The 23,993-nt window shown below is 41.0% G+C and overlaps 1 protein-coding gene across 3 annotated transcripts in view; it reads right to left on the bottom strand.

Moving 5' to 3' along the window:
• Nucleotides 1-23,757, bottom strand: part of FILIP1 (filamin A interacting protein 1) — a 268,181-nt gene extending 244,424 nt beyond the window's left edge. For all 3 annotated transcript variants that reach the window (XM_089333003.1, XM_089333004.1, XM_089333005.1), the window contains exon 1: nt 23,430-23,757. In XM_089333003.1, coding sequence (XP_089189129.1) covers nt 23,430-23,468 — 39 coding nt within the window. In that variant the 5' untranslated portion in view covers nt 23,469-23,757. The remainder of the gene's footprint in view (nt 1-23,429) is intronic.
• Between the last annotated feature and the right edge of the window lie 236 nt (nt 23,758-23,993).

Here is a 23,993-nt window from a genome sequence, read left to right as displayed (position 1 = left end):
ATGCACCTGTGTCTCATCCAGGACCAGGAAGCAGGAGATGCCATGATGACCACATGGATATTAATCTTCATGCAGAAGTGACATAAAAATTTCAGATGGCTTTACACATGGTAAGATCCAGCTTTGTTTTTGCAATTAAGGCACCACCCCCTATCTCATAAACAAGGCTCTAAATTGGGGAGTTTTTGGTATACCATATACATATTTACATATATTTAGAAAGACTGAAAATTAAGGTACTAGGTCCACATCAAGAGGAAAGTCAATTATAATTACATTAGAACAATGTGAGTAAACTAGGACAGTCTCAAACTCAGACATTGGGTAGGTCCACTGGCTCTCAACTTAACTGCTTTGCAAATTCCTCTTCTAGAATTTTCAGGAACTCCTGGGTCCTATTTATGCTACATGGAATAAGGAGAGGTCCTGGGAAGTTATCTTGAGGGCTCCACCTAGACACATGGCATAGCCAACTTCTATTCATTGTGGTTGAGTTCCAGGTTGGTCTAGGTTAGCCCAAAGGCAATATTTTTCTGATCCAAAATGAAAATAGCCTCCTCTACAACACACCTCTTCATCATCAGGCCAAACATAGCTCAGATCCCACAAGGGAAGGGATAGCTCTCTACACAATAAGAAAACTCTCATAGAACTTCTCCAAACTTTCCTTTTGGCAGATAAAATCAAAACTAAAGGAGAAGGATTGGCACTGTGGCATAGCAGATAAGGCTGCCACCTGCAGTGCTGGCATCCCTGTGGGCACCAGTTTGAGACCCAGCTGCCCCACTTCCAATCCAGCTCTCTGCTATGACCTAGGAAAGCAGTAGAAGAAGGCTCAAGTCCTTGGTCCCCTGCACCTGCATGGGAGACCCAGAGGAAGCTCCTGGCTCCTGGCTTTAGATTAGCCCAGCTCCGGCTATTGGAACCATTTGGGGCAAGGGGTGAACCAGCAGGCAGAAGATCTCTCTCTCTCTCTCTCTCTCTCTCTCTCTCTATCTCCCTCTCCTTCTTTCTCCCTGCCTCTGCCTCTCTGTAATTCAGCCTTTCAAATAAATAAATAAATCTTTAAAATAAAACAAAACAAAATGAATAAAAAGAGATTGGGAAAAAACTCTCAACTCCACAGAGTTTTCTTGCTTTCAATCCTATTATCTCATTAAAGAGGTTACTTACTTGTCTTCTTATCCCAGACCTGTAAACCCCAAGACTGAGATTTAGAAGAAGACTGTGAATGAAAGAAATTATTTAAAGGAAGAGGTAGACATAAATGTTTGTTTCATATTTGAAAAACAAAATAACTGTAATATTTAGAAGGCTGTTCATTCTTGGTCATGTTTTGTCTACAAGTGAGGAAAGTATTTAATGTCATTCAAAATTAAGACTGTTAATGCAGACTTGATAAGACAAACAAACAGATGCCCTGTGTGAGATTCTCTGACAGAATCATTAGTTCTTCAAAGGTCAAAGCACAGCTGTTTTTAGATCAAGGGTCCTACTCCAAATACTCTATTGCCCTGTGATTTTTATCTTTGAAAGTCCAAAAAAAATAATATATATCAAGTTTCCACTTAGGGCTTTGATTATTCATTCAAATGTTCCAGACCTTATTTATTCAAGTCTTAATGTTTTAGAGTGACATCAAACGGTTTCCCAATATTGAACAGGCATTATTGAGAGGTTGCTAAAGCTTGTGATGTTTCACAAGGGTGTTCTAATGGGTTTGCTGTGCTATTTAGTCCATTAAGTGCCAAGCATAATGTATATTGTTACTTAAGTTGATTTTGTATAACCCTGACCAAAAAAGTTCTGTATATCAATGTGGGAGTGTCCAAACATAAGTAAAGACAAACACAAATGCTGAATAATCAGAGTTATAGGAGGATCAAACAAGAAAAAGCCAGATGGAGTTTGTCTGGAAAGGTTTTATAATGCTTTTATGATTAATAAACCTAAGGAAAACATCTGAAGCGTCTTTGAAATGTTAAGAATGAACTATTAGAGAACAACTGTGTTTCAAAGAGTAGCAAAGAATGCAAGGCAGTAACTCACTGGGGGATGGGGGTTGGAATTTTATATCCCCAATAAATTATTTAGAAAGGAGTAGAAGGTTGAATTCTATAAATTTAGAAGAATTTCTATTAACTCATCAAGTCAAGCTACTCCCTCTGAATCCTAAGACCTTGAATTTCCAAGATGGTTTCTTGGGAATTTATGTTGCACAACTGAATTTTCTGAGAAATGCAGCAACCTATGGCAGATTACATAGGATTAAGCAAAAGGAAACAGTGTGGAAATCTGGATAATTCTATAACATATCTATGGACATGTCTTCTGAATGAAAGAGTTTAAGAAGCTAACTAAACAAGAAGATATTCTAATTTATAAGTTATATCGTTATCAATACACACTCATTGAGCTCTAACAATGATTAAGCTTTGCTTTTAGGAATAAAGAACTAATAATTTTGTCCCTCTCTTCAACAAATTTCATCAAGTTGTTGTGATGGATATATAATTGGATTATACACAATAATAATTAGACCAACATAAAATAGGATTAAGACAAAGAGTAGCAAGCCGGCGCCGTGGCTCACTAGGCTAATCCTCCACCTTGCGGCGCTGGCACTCCGGGTTCTAGTCCCGGTTGGGGCACCGGATTCTGTCCCGGTTGCCCCTCTTCCAGGCCAGCTCTCTGCTATGGCCAGGGAGTGCAGTGGAGGATGGCCCAGGTGCTTGGGCCCTGCACCCCATGGGAGACCAGGAAAAGCACCTGGCTCCTGGCTCCTGCCAGGATCAGCGCGGTGCGCCGGCTGCAGCGGCGGCCATTGGAGGGTGAACCAACGGCAAAGGAAGACCTTTCTCTCTCTGTCTCTCTCTCTCACTGTCCACTCTGCCTGTCAAAAAAAAAAAAAAAAAAAAAAGACAAAGAGTAGCAAGCCGGCGCCGTGGCTCACTAGGCTAATCCTCCACCTTGCGGCGCTGGCACTCCGGGTTCTAGTCCCGTCGGGACGCCGGATTCTGTCCCGGTTGCCCCTCTTCCAGGCCAGCTCTCTGCTGTGGCCAGGGAGTGCAGTGGAGGATGGCCCAAGTACTTGGGCCCTGCACCCCATGGGAGACCAGGATAAGTACCTGGCTCCTGCCATCGGATCAGCACGGTGCGCCGGCCACAGCGGCCATTGGAGGGTGAACCAACAGCAAAAGAAGACCTTTCTCTCTGTCTCTCTCTCTCTCACTGTCCACTCTGCCTGTCAAAAAAAAAAAAAAAAGACAAAGAGTAGTAAATATTCTTAAGATTTTGAGGAGAGAAACAAATAGAACCAATAGGATGGATGAATAGGTAGATGACAGACAGATAATAATAATTATAAGAGAGAGAGAGGTGATACCGATTTACTACAGAAATTGGTTCATACATTTAAAGAAGTCAAGATATCACGTAGTCTGCCAACCATGAGGTAGAGAACCAGGAATGCCAGTGGTATAATTCAGCCCAAGCCTAAAGTTCTGATAAAATATAATGCTGTAAATCTGATGCAAGTCCAAAAGTCTGAGGACAAGAAATGCCAATATCCAAGGAGAAGACAGATGTCCCACCTCAAACAGAGAGAGAAAATTCACTTTTTTGTGTGCGTTTTTGTTCTACTCAAGCTTTCAATACAATGGATGATGCATGCTCATATTGATCAGAGTGACCTTTATTCAGTCTAATGATTCAAATGTTAATCTTTTCCAGAAATACCCTCCCAGAACACCCAAAATTTTATTTTACCAGCTATCTGAACATCCCATGGCTCAATAAAGCTGACACTTCAAAGTTAACCCTCAAGTCTAACTTTTGTCAACCTGGCACCCATACACATCTCCCTAAACCATACTTAATCTCCAATTAAAGACAAAAACAAGGTTATAATTCCACCTAACATAATTCAAATATCTTGTATATGACTGAAAACACAATAATTTCTTCCTAAAAAGAGGAGGTAAAGTCCTTAAGTGGTGTTTACTCTTCTGGTATTCCATAACTTAAATACTATGAGGTAAAATTAACAATGCTAGACTGGGCATTAAGCCTAGTGGTTAAGAAGCCTGTGTCCCACATCAGAGGGCTTGGATTTGATTCCTGGTTCCAGCTCCTGACTACAACTTTTGGCAACTGGAGGAAGCAGTGATAGGAGGCAGCAGTGATGCCTCAAGTAATTAGATTCCCTGATACCCATGTAGGAGAACTCCTGACCCAGCCCAGCCATTGTGGGGATTTAGGGAGTGAACCAGTAGCTGTGAAATCTCTCTCTCTCTCTCTCTCTCTCTCTCTCTCTCTCTCAAATAAATAAAAAAGAACTTGGAAAAATTTAACAATACCTAAATACTGATGTTAACATGTCTTATGTTACATGATACGAGACTAAGAGAGGAAAGACAGCTATTTACTTAATGAAACATGCACACAAATATTTCCATAATAAAAATGGAAGAATACTCGTAACAGTTACAATTCTGTAACTTGTCATGTTGTCATGGTTGGTAGTTGTAACTATCTTTTTCTATTACCCACTCTGCATTCCGTTTGCCTTTAGCAAGCACCTCAGCTGCTCATGGTTCTTTCGTCCTTTACCTGAGATGTAACTCAAACCTTTATTCCTAAAGGGTTTGGGCCATCAGTAGACCTGCATGGATTGGATTGCTGTCTTTTCCCATTGGACTTTATTATAAGACACAGTGATTGTAAAGGACAACCCGAGGGTCCCCTGTATTCCAGACATACTCTCAATCAACACTTCTTTGCCTGTTGATCAGAGGTATAAGGAGTTCAAAGTGACAACGTAAATCTTAATTTCCAATTCAATAGACTCATTATTGGGTCACTTGGTGATGCATTACTTCCTCTGAAACCAAGACCTCTAGGTCAGCAGACAATAAAGTCACAGGAACAGGAAGCAAAAAAGTTTGCTATTGAGTAATTAGGGAAAATTGTGAGTGGTGCCACCCCTATTTTCACTCACTGATTCCTAGACCCATGAATGCTGGCTATCAGAAATAACACCAAATATTGGACACTGATTCAGAGCATATACAACCTTAGGGAGAATCTTGCCCCAGCTCTATAAGGTATTGCCCCCTAATGGGTGCTACAAAAAGAATCTCCAAAAAGCAATTCCACCACTTCATCAAGCTCCTTCAGCATAGTGGAGTACACAGTAACATCAGTGAATTCCATGAACATGGGCCTGTTATCATATTTCCATTGCTGTGAAGTATTCTTTGATCTGAAGCAATATTGTGAGGCTTACCATAATGGTGGACAAGGCATTCCATAAGCCCACATTCCATAAGGTGTTAGTTTGGCAAAAAACATTTCATGCAGGGAAGGAACTTCATATCCAGAGTGTCTATTTTAGTAACTATAAAACCCTTCCCTTTCCATTGTAGAAATAGTCCAATATAACCAACCTGCATCTAGGTAGCTAGCTGGTAACCCCAAGAAAAAATTCCTTATCAGGAGCTCAACAGTGATCTCTGCTGCTGGCAGACTGGGCACTCAGTAATGTCTGTAGCCAGATCAGTGCTTTGGTGAGTGCAAATCCATGTTGCTGAGTCCATGTTTAACCTTCCTCCTTGCCTCTATGGCCTTATTGTTGACGAGCCCATTGGATGATGATGGGATGGCTGGTAAAAGCAGCTGACTGGGGAGCTAGTTTTATGGTGAAGTGGGTTAAGCCACCGCCTGTGACACCATCATCCGACACTGGAGCACCAGTTTGAGTCCCAGCTACTCTGTTTCCAATCCAATTCCCTTCTAATGCACTGGGAGGGCAAAGAACAGTGACCCAAGTGCTTGGGCCTGTGCCGTTCATATGCGAGACCCAGATGGAGTTCCAAGCTCTTGGCTTTGGCCTGGCCCAGTCCCAGCTGTTGCAACCATTTGGGAAGGATACCAGCAGAGAAAAATATCCTCTCTCTCTCTCTCTCTTTCTGTCACTCTGCCTTTCAAACAAATAAAAATATTTTTTAAAAAAAAAGGCTAACTGGTACCACACAACAGCTTATTCTATCCACAATTAAAACACTCCTCTGCAGAGGTCACCCTTTGCTGAGCATTCATATGGACACAAACACATTTTTCCCCATTCATACAAATCTATCCATATACTTCTTCCTCAAATTTGTCACCAAATTTCAAATCATGTTCTTTTCAAGTTCCTGACCATCTAGACAAACCACTGACTACAGTCTATGAATCAGAATATAACCTCACATCTGGCCATTTATCCTTCTAAGCAAAGTACACAATCAAATGCACTGCCCAAAGTTCTGCCCTCTGCTTGGATTTCCCTTCACCACTGCCAGGGAAGGCCATAGTGCTGCAGCTTTACACGGTCTACTTTCTGATGGTGACTGCACATTATACAGAACCACCAGGCCCAAGTCTTCTTTTCTGATCATAAGGAACTCCCCAGTGAGGCCACACGAGCAGGCTGGCAAAGAAAAGATAGTGTAGTGGAAGTGGGGACCATGGGCATTTAGGCCACTTCTTCATATGCTTATTTATGCCTTCAGGGCTTGCTCAGGCCAAATCATGTATAGTCACATCTGCTTGATGACAAACTGCTACTGTGCAAGCCCCATTCTATGTCTTCTTAGGTCAGATAACACCATGCTCATGGTGGACAAATCAGATTCCTTTATATCTTCGTGGCCCGTGGTCAAGTGTTCAGTGTCTACCAAGGCTCAGCAGCAGCAAGAGCTACTTCTCAGAACGTTTCCTCCAAAGTCATAAAGTCCTACACTGTGACTCACGTATATGGGCCTGCCAAAAGCTCCAAACAGCATCCCTGTCTGCCACCGACACTTCAGGTAACACTGGGTCTACTGGATCATGTGGCCCAAGGAGCAGATCAGTTTGCATATCTTTCTCTTGCCCCACTCAAAACTGGCACTTCTTAGGATCACTAGGTAAATACATTGAAGGGACACACCCAAATGAGGAACTTGTTGCCTCCAAAATCTAAATAGGTTCAACAAGCTTATAACTCTTGATTATAGGAGGGACCAGGTATGATAACTTCTCCTTCACCATCTTTTTTTAATTAATTTATTTATTTGAAAGGCAGAGTTACAGAGAGGCAGAGGCAGAGAGAGAGAGAGAAGTCTTCCACCCGTTAGTTCACTCCCTAAATGGCCACAGTGGCCAAAAGTGGGCTGATACCAACCAGAAACAAGGAACTTCCTCCGAGTCTCCCACTGAGGCACAGGGGCGCAAGGACCTGAGCCACCTTCTACTGCTTTCTCAGGCCATAGCAGAGAACTGGATTGGAAGTGGAGCAGCCAGGACTTGAACCAGTTCCCATATGGGATGCCAGCACTGCAGGCAGCAGCTTTACCCACTACACCACAGTGCTGGCCCCCCTTTACTATCTTTCTTGATTGTAGGAGATGCCATATGTAATAACTTATCTTTCACCTTATAATAGATTTCTTGATATGCCTCCTATCATGGGAATCCTAGAAATTTTACTGAGATGGGATGCCTCTGAATTTTATAACCTGAGTGGTTACTACTTCTCACTCATCAGGTCCAAACAGCATAATGCCATCAACAAAATGGAGCAGAGTGATATCTTATGGAAGGGAAAGCTAGTAAGATCCTTGTGAACTGAACTGTGGAATAGGACTGAAGAGCTGATATTCTCTCTTTTTTTTTTAAGATTTATTTATTTATTTGAAAGTCAGAGTTACACAAAGAGAGGAGAGGCAGAGAGAAAGAGAGGTCTTCCACCCGCTGGTTCACTCCCCAATTTGCCACAATGGCTGGAGCTGCACCAATCTGAAGCCAGGAGCCAGAAGCTTTCCCCAGGTCTCCCACATGGGTGCAGGGCCCCAAGGGCTTGGGCCATCTTCCACTGCTTTCCCAGGCAATAGCAGAGAGCTGGATTGGAAGTGGAGCAGCCGGGACTTGAACTAGTGCCCATATGGGATGTCAGCACTGCAGGTGGCGGCTTTAACCGCTACACCACAGCGCCGGCCTCAGCTGATATACTTTTGAGGTAGGAAAGTATAAATGTATTGCTGGCCTCACTAGCTTAAAGCAAACTGCTTCCAGTGTACCTTTTAGATAGGCATGAAGATAAACGCATTTTCCAGATTAATAACTACATACCAGGAGTGTGTTAAGTTGCTCAAGAAATAAAACTGCATCTGGTACAATGGCTTCAACTGGAGCCACCACTTGGTTATGCTTACAGTAGTCTACTGTCATTGTTCAAGACCCATCTGTTTGCTGCACAGATCAAATAGGAGAGTTGAATGAGGACATGGTAGAAATCACCACTTTTGGGGCCGGCAGTGTGGCAGAGCAGATAAAGCCACCTCCTACAATGCTGGCATCCCATATGGGCATTGGTTCAGTCCTGGCTGCTCCATTTCCAACCCAGCTTGGGCCCCTGTATCCCTGTGGGAGATCCAGGTGAAGCTCCTGACTTCTGGCTTCTAACTCGCCCAGCTTTGGCTGTTGGGTCCATTTGGGTAGTGAATCAGCAGATCAAAGATCTGTTGCTTCCTCTCTTTAACTCTGACTTTCAAATAAATAAATAAATCTTTAAAAAAAAGGAAAGAGAAGAAGGTGGGGAGTGAATCAGTAGATAAAATATATTCTCTTCTCTCTCTCTCTCTCTCTCCCTTTCTCATTCCTCTCTCCTTGTGTGTCTCCCTCTCTGTCACTCTTACCTTTCAAATAAAGTAAATCTTTTGTAAAAAAAAAAAAAATCAGGTCAACCTGTCTGTTACGTGCACCATTATCCCACATCCTTAGTATCCATTCCCACACATTTCCTGGATTTTCACTTGTATACATCAGAAAACCCATGTAGTTCTTTTGAAGCACAACAAATCTTCTGGAACTTGAGTTTGAAAATTTAAGTGTAAACAGCCATCAGATGGGAGTGGAAAGACTGAGACCACTGTTGGTGTGAAAGCTATTGCACTTGAAATTGAGAAGCCTCTTCCACTGGCAGAAATGACTCAGAATTTAGAGATTCAATGTCCCCTACTTCTTCTGGATCTTCTCAAATATTCCCATCTCGATTTCCAATTCTATTCATTTCCAACCAATTTCCGTACTTTAACATTAAACACACCTTATGAGGATTGAAATTCAATGCACAGTATAATTCAGCCAATTGAAGGATGAATTTCTTAAATTGATTTCCAGGTGTATCAGTCCTGCCATTACAGACAATAAGATGCTCCTTCAGGGCACATTTAGAAGGCCTTTAGTCATTCATATGGTGCTTTAGCTGGGACTTCAGCCTCTTCTTCGTTACTTTTGAGGAGCAACCAACCGCTATCATTATCTTCCTTAGTTTACCAAAAATGTTCAAAAATATCATAGAGTACTTTTTCCTTTGCTTCCTGTCTGTGGTTGGTTAGAAATATCCAACGAAGGGGCACATATTTGGTACAGCAGTTAAGACATTGCTTGGAACAGTCACATCCCATGTCAGAGTTCCTGAGTTTGAGTCCCAACTCCACTCTGGATTCCAGGTTGCCTAATTCACACCTGGGAGGCAGCAGGTGATGGCTCAAGTAGTTGGGTCCCTGACATCCACTGGGAAATTGAATTGAGAATCCAGCACCTACTTTGGCCTAGTGCAGTCCCAATTGTTGTGGGCATCTGCAAACTGAACCAGCAGATGGGAGATATCTCCTCCCCAACCAATATATGTGTGTGTGTGAGTGTGTGTGTGTGTGTGCATGTGTCTTTTGAATAAATAAAATAAATGAATGTATGTTTTAAAAAAAGTATCTAAGCAGTTAGCTTAAGCTAGTATCTGGTGTTGTGGCATAGCAGGTAAAGCACCAGTAGAGTTATGGACAGAGAGAGGGAGAGAGAGAAAGGTCTTCTATCCGCTGGTTCACTCCCCAAATGGCCGCAAGGGCCAGAGCTTGGTAGATCTGAAGCCAGGAGCCAGGAGCTTCTTCCAGGTCTCCCACATGGGTGCAGGGCCCCAAGCACTTGGGCCATCTTCTACTGCTTTCCCAGGCCATAGCAGAGAGCTGGATGGGAAGAGAAGCAGTGGGGACACACACTGGCACCCATATGGTATGCTAACACTGCAGGCAAAGGCTTAGACTACTATACCCCAGTGCTGGCTCCTCAGATAAATCTTTTAAAAATATTTTAATTTAATTAGTGCTTTCTTTACTCTTGGAATAAAGACAAATTAGAGTCTTTTTTTAACTTTTATTTAATGAATATAAATTTCCAAAGTACAGCTTATGGATTACAATGGCTTTCCCCCACCCCATAACTTCCCTCCCACCCGCTACCCTCCCCTTTCCCACTCCCTCTCCCCTTCCATTCACATCAAGATTCATTTTCGATTCTCTTTATATACAGAAGATCAGTTTAGCATACATTAAGTAAAGATTTCAACAGTTTGCTCCCACAAAGAAACATAAAGTGAAAAATACTGTTTGAGTACTAGTTATAGCATTAAATCTCAATGTACAGCACACTAAGGACAAAGATCCTACATGAGGAGTAAGTGCACAGTGACTCCTGTTGTTGACTTAACAAATTGACACTCTTGTTTATGGCATCAGTAATCACCCTAGGCTCTTGTCATGAGCTGCCAAGGCTATGGAAGCCCCCTGAGTTCACCGACTCTGATCATATTTAGACAAGGCCATGGTCAAAGTGGAAGTTCTCTCCTCCCTTCAGAGAAAGGTACCTCCTTCTTTGATGACCCGTGACAAATTAGAGTCTTAAATTTATCAGATTAGAACTCCAGTTTCAGAAACCTGAGAATCAATTTACAAAACTCATCCTTAAAATTCTGTTTATCCAGAACTACTACTCTTGACATCAAAATCTGTGTTAGGATTCTCTAGAGGAACACAACAAAAGTTTCTCTCATCTGCAAAGTGAAGAACTAGAAAATCTGTTGGTATGATTCAGTCTAAGTTCAAAGTTCTGAGAAGCAAGAGGTGTAGGGACAGTTGTGTAAATCCAGGTCTGAGTCCAAAGGTCTGAGGACCAGGCATGCCAATTCTCAAAGGTAGGAGCAGTTGGGTGTTCTAGCTCAAAGAGAAAGGTAATTCACCCTTTCTTTGCATTTTTGTCTATTTGAGCCCATCGCAGATTGGATGATGCACACTCACATCAATTGAGGATGATCTTCTTTATTCAGTCCATTGATTCCAGTTCCACCCAAAAGCCAAGTTTCAAAAATTTTACTTTTCCCTATGATGTCCCTAACACAACTCTGCCTTCCACACCAAAATTTCACCTTCCTCTCCTTCTTCCAACTCTGTCTGGTAAGCTGATCAGCTATCTACAGACAGACAACAGACCCGTGGGAATGTGGATCTCCTTAATGCAGGGAACAGGCAGACAGCAGAGGTCTGTAGCCCCAGGTCCTGCACATTTGAAGATACTTAATTTGATTTGGCTAAATGTAAGGAAAAAACTATATTTGCCTGAAATATATTTAGATATAGTATACGGCTTCTTATATCTCTGAGAACAGAAAATTCTTGTGTTATACATCAGCATACTGGGGACTTTCAGACATTTTACTTTCTAAAATTGCTTTTATGAGGTTATTATGTATGGAAGTATAGGACTCCTTGAAATTTCCAAAGATTCCCATCTCAATTCTCTTTTTCAACCAATGAAGCAATGAAAGTCACTAAGTAGGAGAAGTGGAAGGGTGGGGTGGAGGGAGGGAAAAATTAGGCAAGCCTAATTTGATCATAAATTACCAATAAATCAAGAGAGTGAAGTATACAAATGTATAATACTCTTAAGGGAGTAGATAAACTTCTAGGTAAATATGTGGTTAGGTGAAAAAGAGATGAGGGCAAATCCATAATACTGTCATTAGTATGTAAATAGCTCTGTGACTCTATTTGAGCAAAAGATGCCAGACATATTGATAGTTTCACAGCATGACCCTTCTGATAACATTTTTTGTTAAGCAGAATAAATATTTTTAGCTTGAACAAGAAAAAGGCATATTTAGGCCTTCTGCTAACACAAATTTATTTAGCATTATTTAAAATAGTAAAGCCCTTGGGGCCGGTGCTGTGGCATAGTAGGTTAAGCCTCTGCCTGCAGCACCGGCATCCCATATGGGTACCGGTTCCAGTCCTGGCTGCTCCTCTTCCAATCCAGCTCTCTACCTATGGCCTGGGGAAGCAGTGGAAGATGGCCCAAGTACTTGGGCTCATGCACTCATGTGGAAGACCTGGAAGAAGCTCCTGGCTCCTGGCTTCAGATTGGTGCAGCTCCAACTGTTGCAGCCATTTGGGGAGTGAAACAGCAGATGGAAGACCTTTCTATCTGTCTCTCTGTCTGTCTGCAACTCTGCCTCTCAAATAAATGAATAAATCTTTAAAAAAAATGAAATAGTAAAGCCCTGACCACAGTTAATTCTGTTGAGTAAGTCTACTGAATAGTATGTACATGTATTCTTTCTGATAGGAATCTAGGTCCACTCACGTCCCTGTCAAGAACTACATAGAAGAATAGGTGTTTGGCACAAAAGTTAAAACACCATTTGGGGGGCTGGCACTGTGGCATAATGGGTAAAGCCACCACCTGCAGTGCCAGCATCCTATATGGGCAACAGTTCAAGTCCTGGCTGCTCCACTTCCAATTCAGCCCTCTGCTATGGCCTGGGAAAGCAGTAGAAGATGGCCCAAGTCCTTGGTCCCCTGCACCCATGTGGGAGACCCAGAAGAAGCTCCTGGCTCCTGATTTCAGATTGGTGCAACTCCCACTGTTGTGGCCATCTGTGGAGTGAACCAGCAGATGAAAGACCTTTCTCTCTTTCTCTGCCTCTCCTTCTCTCTCTGTGTAACTCTTTCAAATAAATAAATCTTAAAAAAAAAAAAAATACACCATTTGCGATGCCTACATCCAATATCCAGTCCCTGCTCCACTTCCAACCTAGCCCTGGGCTGGCTATTACAGGTATTTGGGGAATAAACCAAGATCCCTCTCTGACAATCTTTCTGATATCCTGTTTCTCTCTCTCCCTTTCTCTCTCCCTCTCCCTCTCTCTCTCTCTCTGTCTCAAATATCCAAATAAATGAAAATAACTATTTAAAAAAAAAAAGAATTGCAGAGAGAAAACAATAGTAAGTCAATATACCTCAAAGTGTAAATAACTCATAAGGCCTAAATGTTGGAGCTGGTGCCATGGCCACTTGGTTAATCCTCCACCTGCAGCACCGGCATCCCATATGGGCGCTGGGTTCTAGTCCCAGTTGCTCCTCTTCCAGTCCAGCTCTCTGCTGTGGCACGAGAGGGCAATGGAGGATGGCCCAAGTGCTTGGGCCCCTGCACCCACATGGGATACCAGGAAGAAGCACCTGGCTCCTGGCTTCAGATCAGCACAGCACTGGCAGTGGCAGCCATTTGGGGGGTGAACCAACGGAAGGAACACCTTTCTCTCTCTCTCTCTCACTGTCTATAGCTCTACCTGTCAAATAAAAAAAAAGGCCTAAATGTCTCCAGAATTTTTGTATTTGAACAAAGAATTCAATTTTTATCCATGAAAATAAAAGAATTTCAATAACAATAAACAAATGAAATTTAGAGATATTTAATAAGACAAAGTTACTTGTCCTATACTTTTTGTTTAAACTTAACTTTTTAAAAATATTTTTAAAGTGCGTTTATTTGAGAGGCAGAGAGACATGCAGAGAGAGAGAAAGAGAGAGCATGCCCATCCAAATGCCTGCAATGACAGGCACTGCATCAGGTAGAAGCCAGGAGCTCAGATCTTTTTTTTAAGTCTTCATATTATTAATGTTGTTTGTTAGAATTATATCTCATGGGGCCAGTGGTGTGGTATAGTGGGTAAAGCCACCACCTGAAGCACCGGCATTCCATATGTGTGCTCACTCAAGTCGAAGCTGCTCTACTTCTGATCCAGCTATCTGCTATGGCCCTGCACCCACGTGGGGGACCTAGAGGAAGCTCCTGGCTCCTGGCTTTGGATCAGCTCAGCTCCAGCTATTGTGGCCACTTGGAGAATGAACCAGCGAATGGAAGAACTCTCTGTCTCTCTCTCTCTGCCTCTGCAACTCTATAACTCTGCCTTTCAAATAAAAAATAAATAAATCCTTAAAAAACTTTTACCTTGTATAGTCAGTAATGCACAGAAAATACAATTTCTGATATTTCCTCATTAAAAACAGCATCAATTGCTTTTAAGACTTTTTTATCTTGATGGGGGCTTTGTTTTTATTTATTTTTAATATTTTAATTTTTAACTATATTTTAACAGATGAATGTGATTTGTACACACAATTCTCTTTTTTTTTTTAAGATTTATTTATTTGAAAGTCAGAGTTACACAGAGAGAGGAGAGGCAGAAAGAGAGAGGTCTTCCATTCAATGGTTCACTACCCAATTGGCTACAACGGCCGGAGCTGCACCGATCCAAAGCCAGGAGCCAGGAGCTTCTTCCCAGTCTCCCATGTGGGTGCAGGGGCCCAAGGACTTAGGCCATCTTTTACTGTTATCCTGGGCCACAGCAGAGAGCTGGACAGGAAGTGGAACAGCTGGGTCTCTAACTGGCGCCCATATGGGATGCCGGCGCTTCAGGCCAGGGCATTAACCCACTGCGCCACAGCACCGGCCCCTGTACACGCAATTCTAAAAACACAATTCTAAGAACATAATATTCCCTTCTCCCTCGATCTTACCTTCCCCCCTCTCTCCCTCTCACCCTTTCCTTAGAAGTTGAGATCTTAATCCAGGTCCCCCACATGGTGGCAGGGATTCAATCACTTGAACCATCACCATAGCTTCCTGATGTCAACATTAGGAAGCTAGAATCAGAAAGCAAGCCCAGGTACTCTGATGTAGGTCACAGATGTCCTTAACCAGTATCTTAGCCACTAGACCAAAGATTCACCCCATGATTTTTATTTCTATATAAAGCAAAATAGGCACATGGAAGGAGTAGTCAAAATCTTTATCCCTATTGTATCAGCAATTGAATCTGAACTTTTTTTTATTTTAAGTTAATAGTCAACCAAAAAAAAGCCTGTAAAGTTGTCTTGCACAGCAATATACACTGGGTTAAAAAAATGATGCTGTAAATAGCATGGAAATATTACAAGATCTCTGGGGCGGGGGGAAGCTACCTGTTTACTCTTCACCACTTCTAGTTATAATCCAAACATCACATTCTTGAAAAGGTATAAAATATCCCTCACAATCTATGCGATCACTTTTCCCTCCTGATCTTGGTTTGGCTATCTGAGGTAAATGAAGCCCATGGTCAGGCCTCTTCAGCTGAAGCTAATGTCAATATGGATGGGGATGGAGCAGAATACTAAAAGCCAGGAAATGCTAATTATCTTCAGAAATGTATTCATCAGTTCCTATCCTTACTGATGTCAGATTTTATAGGAAACATCATATCACAGAAAGTCTGAAAAAAACAGAAGCCGGAATAAACAAAGATGTGCATCAAAAAAGTCTCAAGGCTCACAGCAGACACAGTTTAGCTAATGTAGTCATAGTCATATGATTTTTATTCAGACAGACTAGGATAATAAAAAAGAAATTTGTACTTGTCAACTTGCAAAGATAAATAAACACACTGGAAGCATGCACTTGCCTAACTTATAGTAGAATACAAAATTTTACACACATATATAAAAACAGGACCCTGACTATCTTCAAAAATGGACATACTTTTCATTCATCCAATGTCTCACATATGAGATACATAAAGTTCAATCAAATAATGAAATGTAAAATATGTATACTAAATGCATTTCATCTTAAAAATCTTTCCACCTATTCAAAAAACTCAATATTTATTCAACCTTCTATTTTCTTATTTAAGTTCTCAAGACTTGAATACTATTTCATTGAAGATGTCACACTGCCTGGTTGAGCTCTGAAATAAAATCACAAATCAAGAGCTTCAGTAATAAGATAGTGGTATTGCTCTCTGCTATGGCCTGGGATAGCAGTAGAAAATGGCCCAAGTCCTTGGGCCCCTGCACCCGTGTGGGAGACCTGGAAGAAGCTCCTGGCTCCTGGCTTTGGATCAGTGCAGCTCCGGCCGTTGCCACCAATTGGGGAGTGAAACAGCAGATGGAAGTCCTCCTCTCCTCTCTCTGTATAACTCTGACTTTCAAATAAATAAATAAATCTTTAAAAAAATAAATAAGATAGTGATATTTCCATTACATGAACTTTTCTTTTCTCATTTATTGACAATACAAACTTAAGTATTTAGAGGTAAAATATATGATCTCTCTCTTTTTTTTTTAAGATTTATTTATTTAGGGCCTGCGCTGTGGCACAGCAGGTTAAAGCCCTGGCCTGCAGCACTGGCATCCCATATGGGCACCAATTCATGTCCCAGCTGCTTCTCTTCCAATCCAGCTCTCTGCTATTGCCTGAAAAAGCAGTGAAGGATGCCTCAAGTCCTTGTGCCCCTGAACCCATGTGGGAGACCTGGAAGAAGCTCCTGGCTCCTGGCTTAGGATCAGCTCAGCTCTGGCCATTGCAGCCAATTAGAGAGTAAACCAGTGGATGGAATTCCTATCTCTCTCTCCCTCTCTCTATAACTCTATCTTTTAAATAAATAAAATAAATCTTCTGCTGCTTTCCCAGGTCATGAGCAGAGAGCTGGATTGGAAGTGGAGCAAGGAAGACTGTACCAGTGCCCATTTAGGCTTAACCTACTATGCAACAGCACTGGCCCCAATATATGATCTCTTGAATTTGCTTTAAAACTGCATCAACTAGTTAGGAAAAACAGTTTGGGAAGTATAACTGAATAATATAGAATGTTGATAATTACTGAAGTTGAATGATGAGTACCCAAGGATTTATTATATCATTCCCTTCTTTAGTATACGCTTAGAATTTTCCATAATAATAATAAAAATAAGGATGATATAATTTTGATTTCATTATTTCAAATTACCATGTTAATTTTTTATGAGAGTATTAATTCATTATGGCTTTAAAATTATGTTTGTGGGTTTTAGGTTTTTTAAATATGTAGTGTTTTAGAATTATATATTTATATTTAAGGGACAGTTTAATAAAGAGAAAGAGCTCCCACCCTCTGGGATACTTCCAAAATGCCCTCCAGTGACCCCTGGACTGGGGCAGATGCCAGGGGTTGGGAAATCAGTTGAGGTGTCCGGTGCTGGTGGCAAGAACCCATTACTTGAGACATCACAGCTGCCTCCCAAGGTCTGCTGTGGTGGGGAGCTGTAGTCAGGAGCCAGAGCTAAGAAGTAAACCCAGGGACTCCAATGTGGGACTTGGTTTCCCAACTACGAGGCTACACGCCCACTCATAAATATTTTAATTACATAAGGAAACTGCAAACTTTTTTCAATATATAAAAATATCATCTTAAAATAATTATAAAAATATTATCTTTGGAAATTAAAAATATGACTTTTTTAGAAAAATAGCATATTCTCACATTCCTCATTTTCTCTACTTTTGGAAAGGATTTGCAAATCAGACATGCTCTGGGGTGAAGAGAAGTCTCCTCCAGAGAAATCTCTAAGAGAGATGCATCCCAACAGATCAATGACTCTGCCTGTGGGCCTCATTGCAAAGAAAAGATCTGGCCATTTTTCTGACATCAGATTTTTATGCAGTATTTTTGCAGTATGCAAGAGAAACAAACTGTATTCATGGCACATGATAAAAGTTTATCTTGGTTTAGATGGAAGTTGATAATGGGGTTTGTGAGTTAATCTGCATAGAGTTCACCTGCATATGAGGGGAAAAAGTAAGTACTTCTCTTCTGTCTTTCAACAGAATTGTTTTCCACCACCACACTATAACTGAATACATACTTTTTTTAAAAAGATGTATTTATTTATTTGAAAGTCAGATTTACACAGAGAGAGGAGAGGCAGAGAGAGAGAGAGAGAGAGAGAGTCTTCCATCCGCTGGTTTATTTCCCAATTGGCCGCAACAGCTGGAGCTGCACTGATCCGAAGTCAGGAGCCAGGAGCTTCTTCCAGGTCTTCCTTGTGGGTGCAGGGGCCCAAGGACTTGGACCATCCTCCACTGCTTTCCCAGGCCATAGCAGAGAGCTGGATTGGAAGTGGAGCAGTTGACTAGAGCCAGCGCCCAAATGGGATGCTGGCACTGCAGGCAGCGGCTTTACCCAGTACGCCACAGCGCCGGCCCCGCATACTTTTTCTTAGCATGGATTAACAGTAGTTGAGTGCCCCCTGGTGGCTCTCTTCCTCCATTTAGTATAATTCTCTAATTCAGCCATTATTAGGACACTGTGGAATCAGCCTGGCTTTTCAAATGCCAAACTAAAATGAGATATTATTTGTCTGTATATCACCTGCTCAATGATTGTAGAACACTAAACCTCAAAAAATACATAATTTCTATCTATATTTTTAAATATATAAATGGCCCTGTTCTATTATGGTCAAATACTAACAATATAAAAATTTGAAATTACATACTACTATTATTTTTAATAACACATCATGTTTTAACATCCTAATTTAGTATAATGAAACACTCTTACCTCTTGGAGAAAGTATGAATTTCGAAATTAGAAAAATCAGATATCACATGTTTAATGTGGTCTTTGGGCAAGTTAAGAAAATTATCCTTGGGGCTAGCGCTGTGGAGGAGCAGAATAAAACCCCTGTCTGTAGTGCCAGCATGCCATATGGTTCTAGTTCAAGTCCCAACTGCTCCACTTCCAATCCAGCTCTCTCCTTTGGCCTGGAAAAGCCGTAGAAGATGGCACAAGTGCTTGGGTGCTGCACCCAAGTGGGAGACCTAGAGGTAGCTCCTGGTTCCTGGCTTTGGATTGGCCCAGCTCCCACCTTTGGGGCCATTTGGAGAGTGAACCAGTGCATGGAAAACCTCTCCCTCTCTCTCTCTCTCTTTCTCTCTCTCTCTGCATCTGCCTCTCTGTAACTCTGCCATTCAAATAAATAAATAAGTCTTAAAAAGAGAAAGAAAGAAAGTTGTCCTTGCTTTGAGTGGAAGAAAAACCTTTTGAAATATTGATTTTTTTTATCCATACTTTCTTTTTTTTATAAATTATATTTATTCGTTTTTATTTCAAAGGCAGAGGGGCTGGCGCCATGGCTGATTTGGTTAATCCTCTGCCTGCAGCACCGGCATCCCATATGGGCACCGGGTTCTGGTCCTGGTTGCTCCTCTTCCAGTCCAGCTCTCTGCTGTGGCCCAGGAGGGCAGTGGAGGATGGCCAGAGTGCTTGGGCCCTGCACCCGCATGGGAGACCAGGAGGAGGCACCTGGCTCCTGACTTTGGAACGGCATATCTCTGGCCATGGCGGCCATTTGGGGGGTGGACCAACAGAAGGAAGACCTTTTTCTCTGTCTCTCTCTCTCTCACTGCTAACTCTATCTGTCAAATAAAAAAAAAAAAAAAGAAAGAAAGAAAAAAGAAACATTTCAAAGGCAGAGCAATGGATATAAAGAAAGAGTGAGATCTTCCATCTGCTGGTCTACTCCCCAAATGCCCTGAATATCTGGAGCTGGGCCAGGCAGAAGCCAATAGCCAGGAACCCAACACAGGTGCCTGATGTGGGTGGGAATGACATAAGTACTTGAGACATCAAGTTATCTTCCAGGGTGCACATTAGAAGGAAGAAGGATGGGACGTAGAGGCAGGATTCAATCCCAGGTACTCCAATATGGGATGAGGGTGTCCCAAGCCACAACTTAACCTGTTGTACTCCAATGTTCATCTCAATGCTTACATATTTTGAAAAGGAAAATGTACCTTCACAATGGAGCCATCTGCAGTCTGCCATTAACTAAGTGATCATGCTTTGCATCATCATTAAGACAAGCTGAGTAGCCTGATGTGATGCAGTAAACAAATCATCTATGACTCAGCCTTGCCAGAAATGTTTAACTGAAATCTCATCAAAGGGAAATTATAAGGCAAATCCAAAACATGAGAAATTCTAAATGACATCTAGTCTGTGCTCTTCAAAAAGGAAAAGCTAAACAAAATAGAGGATATAGTCTAGATTAAAGAGACATAACAAACTACAATGAATTAAACTTGATCATATTCTAAATATAAAAACAGCTATAAAAGTTATTTTGTATACAGGTGGGTGAACTTTAATATAGCTGTAGGTTAGGTGATATGAAAGTGTCATGATGCCTTCAACTTATTTTCAAATGGCTCAGCAAAAAAAAGTACAAATATTGATATATGTACATAAATGTATTACATATAATTTGTTTATGGATAATGCATATTACTTGTATAACTTATAAATTATACATATATAATACAGATATAATACATATATAATACATTATACATACATAATACAGATATCATATGTATCTTTTTTTTATCTGAGAGGGGGAAAAAGCCAGAAAGTGAAAAACAGAGAGCTCTCATCTACTAATTCATTCCCCAAATGTCTGCAGTGGCCAGTACTGGGCCAGGGCCAATGTCGGGAACCAAGATTCAATCCAGGTATCTCACATTAGCAGCAGGGACCTAATCACTTGAGTCATCACCATTGCCTCCCAGGGTTTTCATTCACAAGAAGCTAGGGCAAAGCTGGGAATTGAACCCAGGCCCTCAGTGTGGCATGTGAGAGTCTTAACCACAAAGTTAATGGTCCACTCCCCCAACTGCTGATTTAAATCTTATCCTCTTATTGTAATAAACAATAATTATGAGTATAACAGTTTTTCTGAGTTCTGTGAGTCCTTCTAGCAAACCATCAAGCCTAAGGATAATCTTGGGGAAAAAAATCCTTGATACAATAGCATTTCAGTATTATAACACTTTCAATGTGATTTTAAATTCCATTAGGCTTAAAATGGCTTAAGTAGAACATTATATATTAATTTTTAATTTTAAGCTCTTTGATACAGTATGTTCTAATATTTACCATGAAGCAGTTACACACTGGGCAAGTATTTAGTGCTGCAGTTAAAATGCCATCTGGGTTACCCACATCCCCTATCAGAGTGCCTGGGTTGGAGTCCTACATCCACTTGCGATTCCAGCTTCCTGCTAATGTGCACTCTCAAAAATAGCATGTTTCAAATACTTAAGTCTCCCCATCCACATGTGAGACCAGTATCAAGTTCCTGGGTCCTTTCTTTGTTCTAAATCAGTCCTGGCTATTGCAAGTGTTTGGGAAGTGAACCAGCAGATAAGATAAATCTCTCTGACTCTCTTGCCTTTCAAAAAAAAATCATAAAAGTAAGGAAAATATTGTATGAGTTAGAATGTTTATTACATTGTACTAAAAAATAAAAAATAAATAAAAAAATGGGCTGGCATTGTGATGTAATGGGTTAAGCAGCCTCCTACAATGCCGACATCCCATATGCATGCAGGTTGGAGTCCTGGCTGCTCCACTTCTGATTCAGCTCTCTGCTAGTGTGCCTGGAAAAGGAATGGAAGATGGCCCAAGTGCTTTGTCCCTTGCACCCACATGGGATGAAGATCTTGGCTCCTGGCTTCTGCATGACCCACCCCTAGCCATTGTGGCCACTTGGGGAGTGAACCAACAGATGGAAGATCTCTGTGTATCTTTCCCTCTTTCTCTCTGCACCTTTGCCTTTCTAAGAAATAAAATAAATCTTTAAGATTAAAAAAACAGCCTAAATTTAAAATATGATAGGAATAGCTTGGTATTAGGACCTCTCCACTTATGAAATAGCATATAGTTATCACAACATTTAATTAAAGCACATAATTCTTAGCAAATTGTGTATGCATATGGACAAATACTAAAAGAGAACATGTAAAAATACATGATGCTGGTTTATGGTCATGTTTGGAGGTTTCTTAAATTTTCATCATTCAGGCTGGCGCCGCGGCTCACTTGGCTAATCCTCCGCCTGCGGCACTGGCACCCTGGGTTCTAGTCCTGGTTGGGGCACTGGATTCTGTCCTGGTTGCTCCTCTTCCAGTCCAGCTCTCTGCTGTGGCCCGGGAAGGCAGTGAGGATGGCCCAAGTGCTTGGGCTCTGCACACACATGGGAGACCAGGAAGAAGCACCTGGCTCCTGGCTTCGGATCGGTGAAGCACCGGCTGTAGCGGCCATTTGGGGGGTGAACCAATGGAAGGAAGACCTCTCTCTCTCTCTCTCTCTCTCTCTCTCACTATCTAACTCTGCCTGTCAAAAAAAAAAAAAATTTTTCATCATTGGGGTTAGCATTGTGGCTTAGTGGGTTAAGTTATGCCAGCAACCCATATGGGCTCCAATTTGAGTTCTGACTGCTCCACTTCCTGTACAACTCTCTGTTTATGGCCTGGGAAAAGCAGCAGAAGATAGTCCAAGTACTTGGGTCCCTTTCACCCATGTGGGAGCCATGGATTAAGCTCTTGGCTCCTGTCTTCAGCCTGAATCAACCCTAGCCATTGCAACCATCTGGAGAGTAAACCTCTGATGGAAGATCTCTTGTTGTCTCTCCCTCTCTCTGTGTACCCTTGCTTTTCAAATAAATAAATAAACATTTAAAAAAAAACTATTCATTATTATAATGAAATTGTTTTTACAATGAATAAATATTTTAAGTGCCAAATTATAAATTTAATTCCTTAGATTATGGTACTAATTACATTTTTTAAAATTTGAACCTCTAAAAACCATGAATCACTGATCCTTCATTGTCTAAAGTAGAAATCCTAGATTCTATCTGGATTCCAGGTCCCTTAAATACTGATTAGGAGATAAAGAATGGAGCACTGTGGAAACAACATTACATAGTGGAAGAAGATTGGAATTTATAGTCAAATCCACCTACACTGAACACCATCTCTGCCTTCTACTCTATATGAGGTCTTCAGCTGCATCCTTCACTTGAAAGCCTGATCTTTCTCATTTGTGAAGCAGAAATAATAATGACTACTGATTTATATGGTTATTACAAGTGAGTAAAGCTCTTGACACAGTGCCTGGGATTGAAGAAAATCTAAATAAATGTTCCATTCTCTCCCCTTCAATTCTACTCTCAAACATGCCAGATATTAACCCATGTATTTTTAAAAGTGCTTCTCATCCTGTGACACCTACTTTCAATATCATATGAATTATGAACCAATGTAGCTTTCATGGCATAAATAATGTTGGCCCAATACATACAAAAGGAACTCTTAACTTTCAGGTGGCTGATTTAAGGATTGATAAAGACATGTATTATTAGTTTTTCTCTACTATGTCATAAATCTAAATCATAATCTAATAAGTAATAAATCTAATTTTGAAAATCATACAATCTCATTCAAATACCTGTTGATAATTTTTGAATCCAAAATAGAGCACCAACAGCACAACAAATGTTTATCCAAAGAACTAATGAACCAAAAACAGTTACAGCAACAAATAAGAAAAATAGAAACAATGGAATAGAATAATGGATGGAAACTCTTACCACGGCCACCGTCACTGCCTTCCAAAAGCTTCTGGGCATTGTATTTTGCTAAGGAATTTGAAGATGGAAAGTTTCAGCTGTTGTTTCTCTGTTTTTAAGTGCACAACAGAAAACTTTGCAAATTGTCTTTCCTTAGTTCAAAAGCAAAATAAAAATGATAGTACACAAATATTTTCCTTCAGTTTTTAATGTTTCATTGCACATACAACCTGACATGTTGATTTAATTATGTTTTTGTGTGGGAAGTGTTGTCTCCTACCAAAGCATATTCTTTATTTGCTCAGAAAGGACATTCAGAGAAAAACAAGCAAAACAATTTTCATTTTCTTACTAGTGGGAGTCAAGTCTGCATTGAGGAAATATTTGAAATGCTCACTACATTCTTGTCATTTACGTGTTTCACAGAGCCAGTGTACAGCTTAGAAGGAAGAATGACTGCTACATATAGTGGTAGAGGAAAGCTCCCTGCCGTCTGCCCTCCCACAGCATTGCCTGGACTATCTTACCAAAACATAACTTCTCAGTTATGAATTGTGTTCTCTCTAATCTCCTTATTGTCTCCTG

The sequence above is a fragment of the Oryctolagus cuniculus genome, chromosome 5 (genome assembly GCF_051225735.1).
Source record: "Oryctolagus cuniculus isolate XC-2025 breed Fujian yellow rabbit chromosome 5, ASM5122573v1, whole genome shotgun sequence".
NCBI lineage: Eukaryota > Metazoa > Chordata > Mammalia > Lagomorpha > Leporidae > Oryctolagus > Oryctolagus cuniculus.
This window is presented reverse-complemented; position numbering and strand designations above follow the sequence as displayed.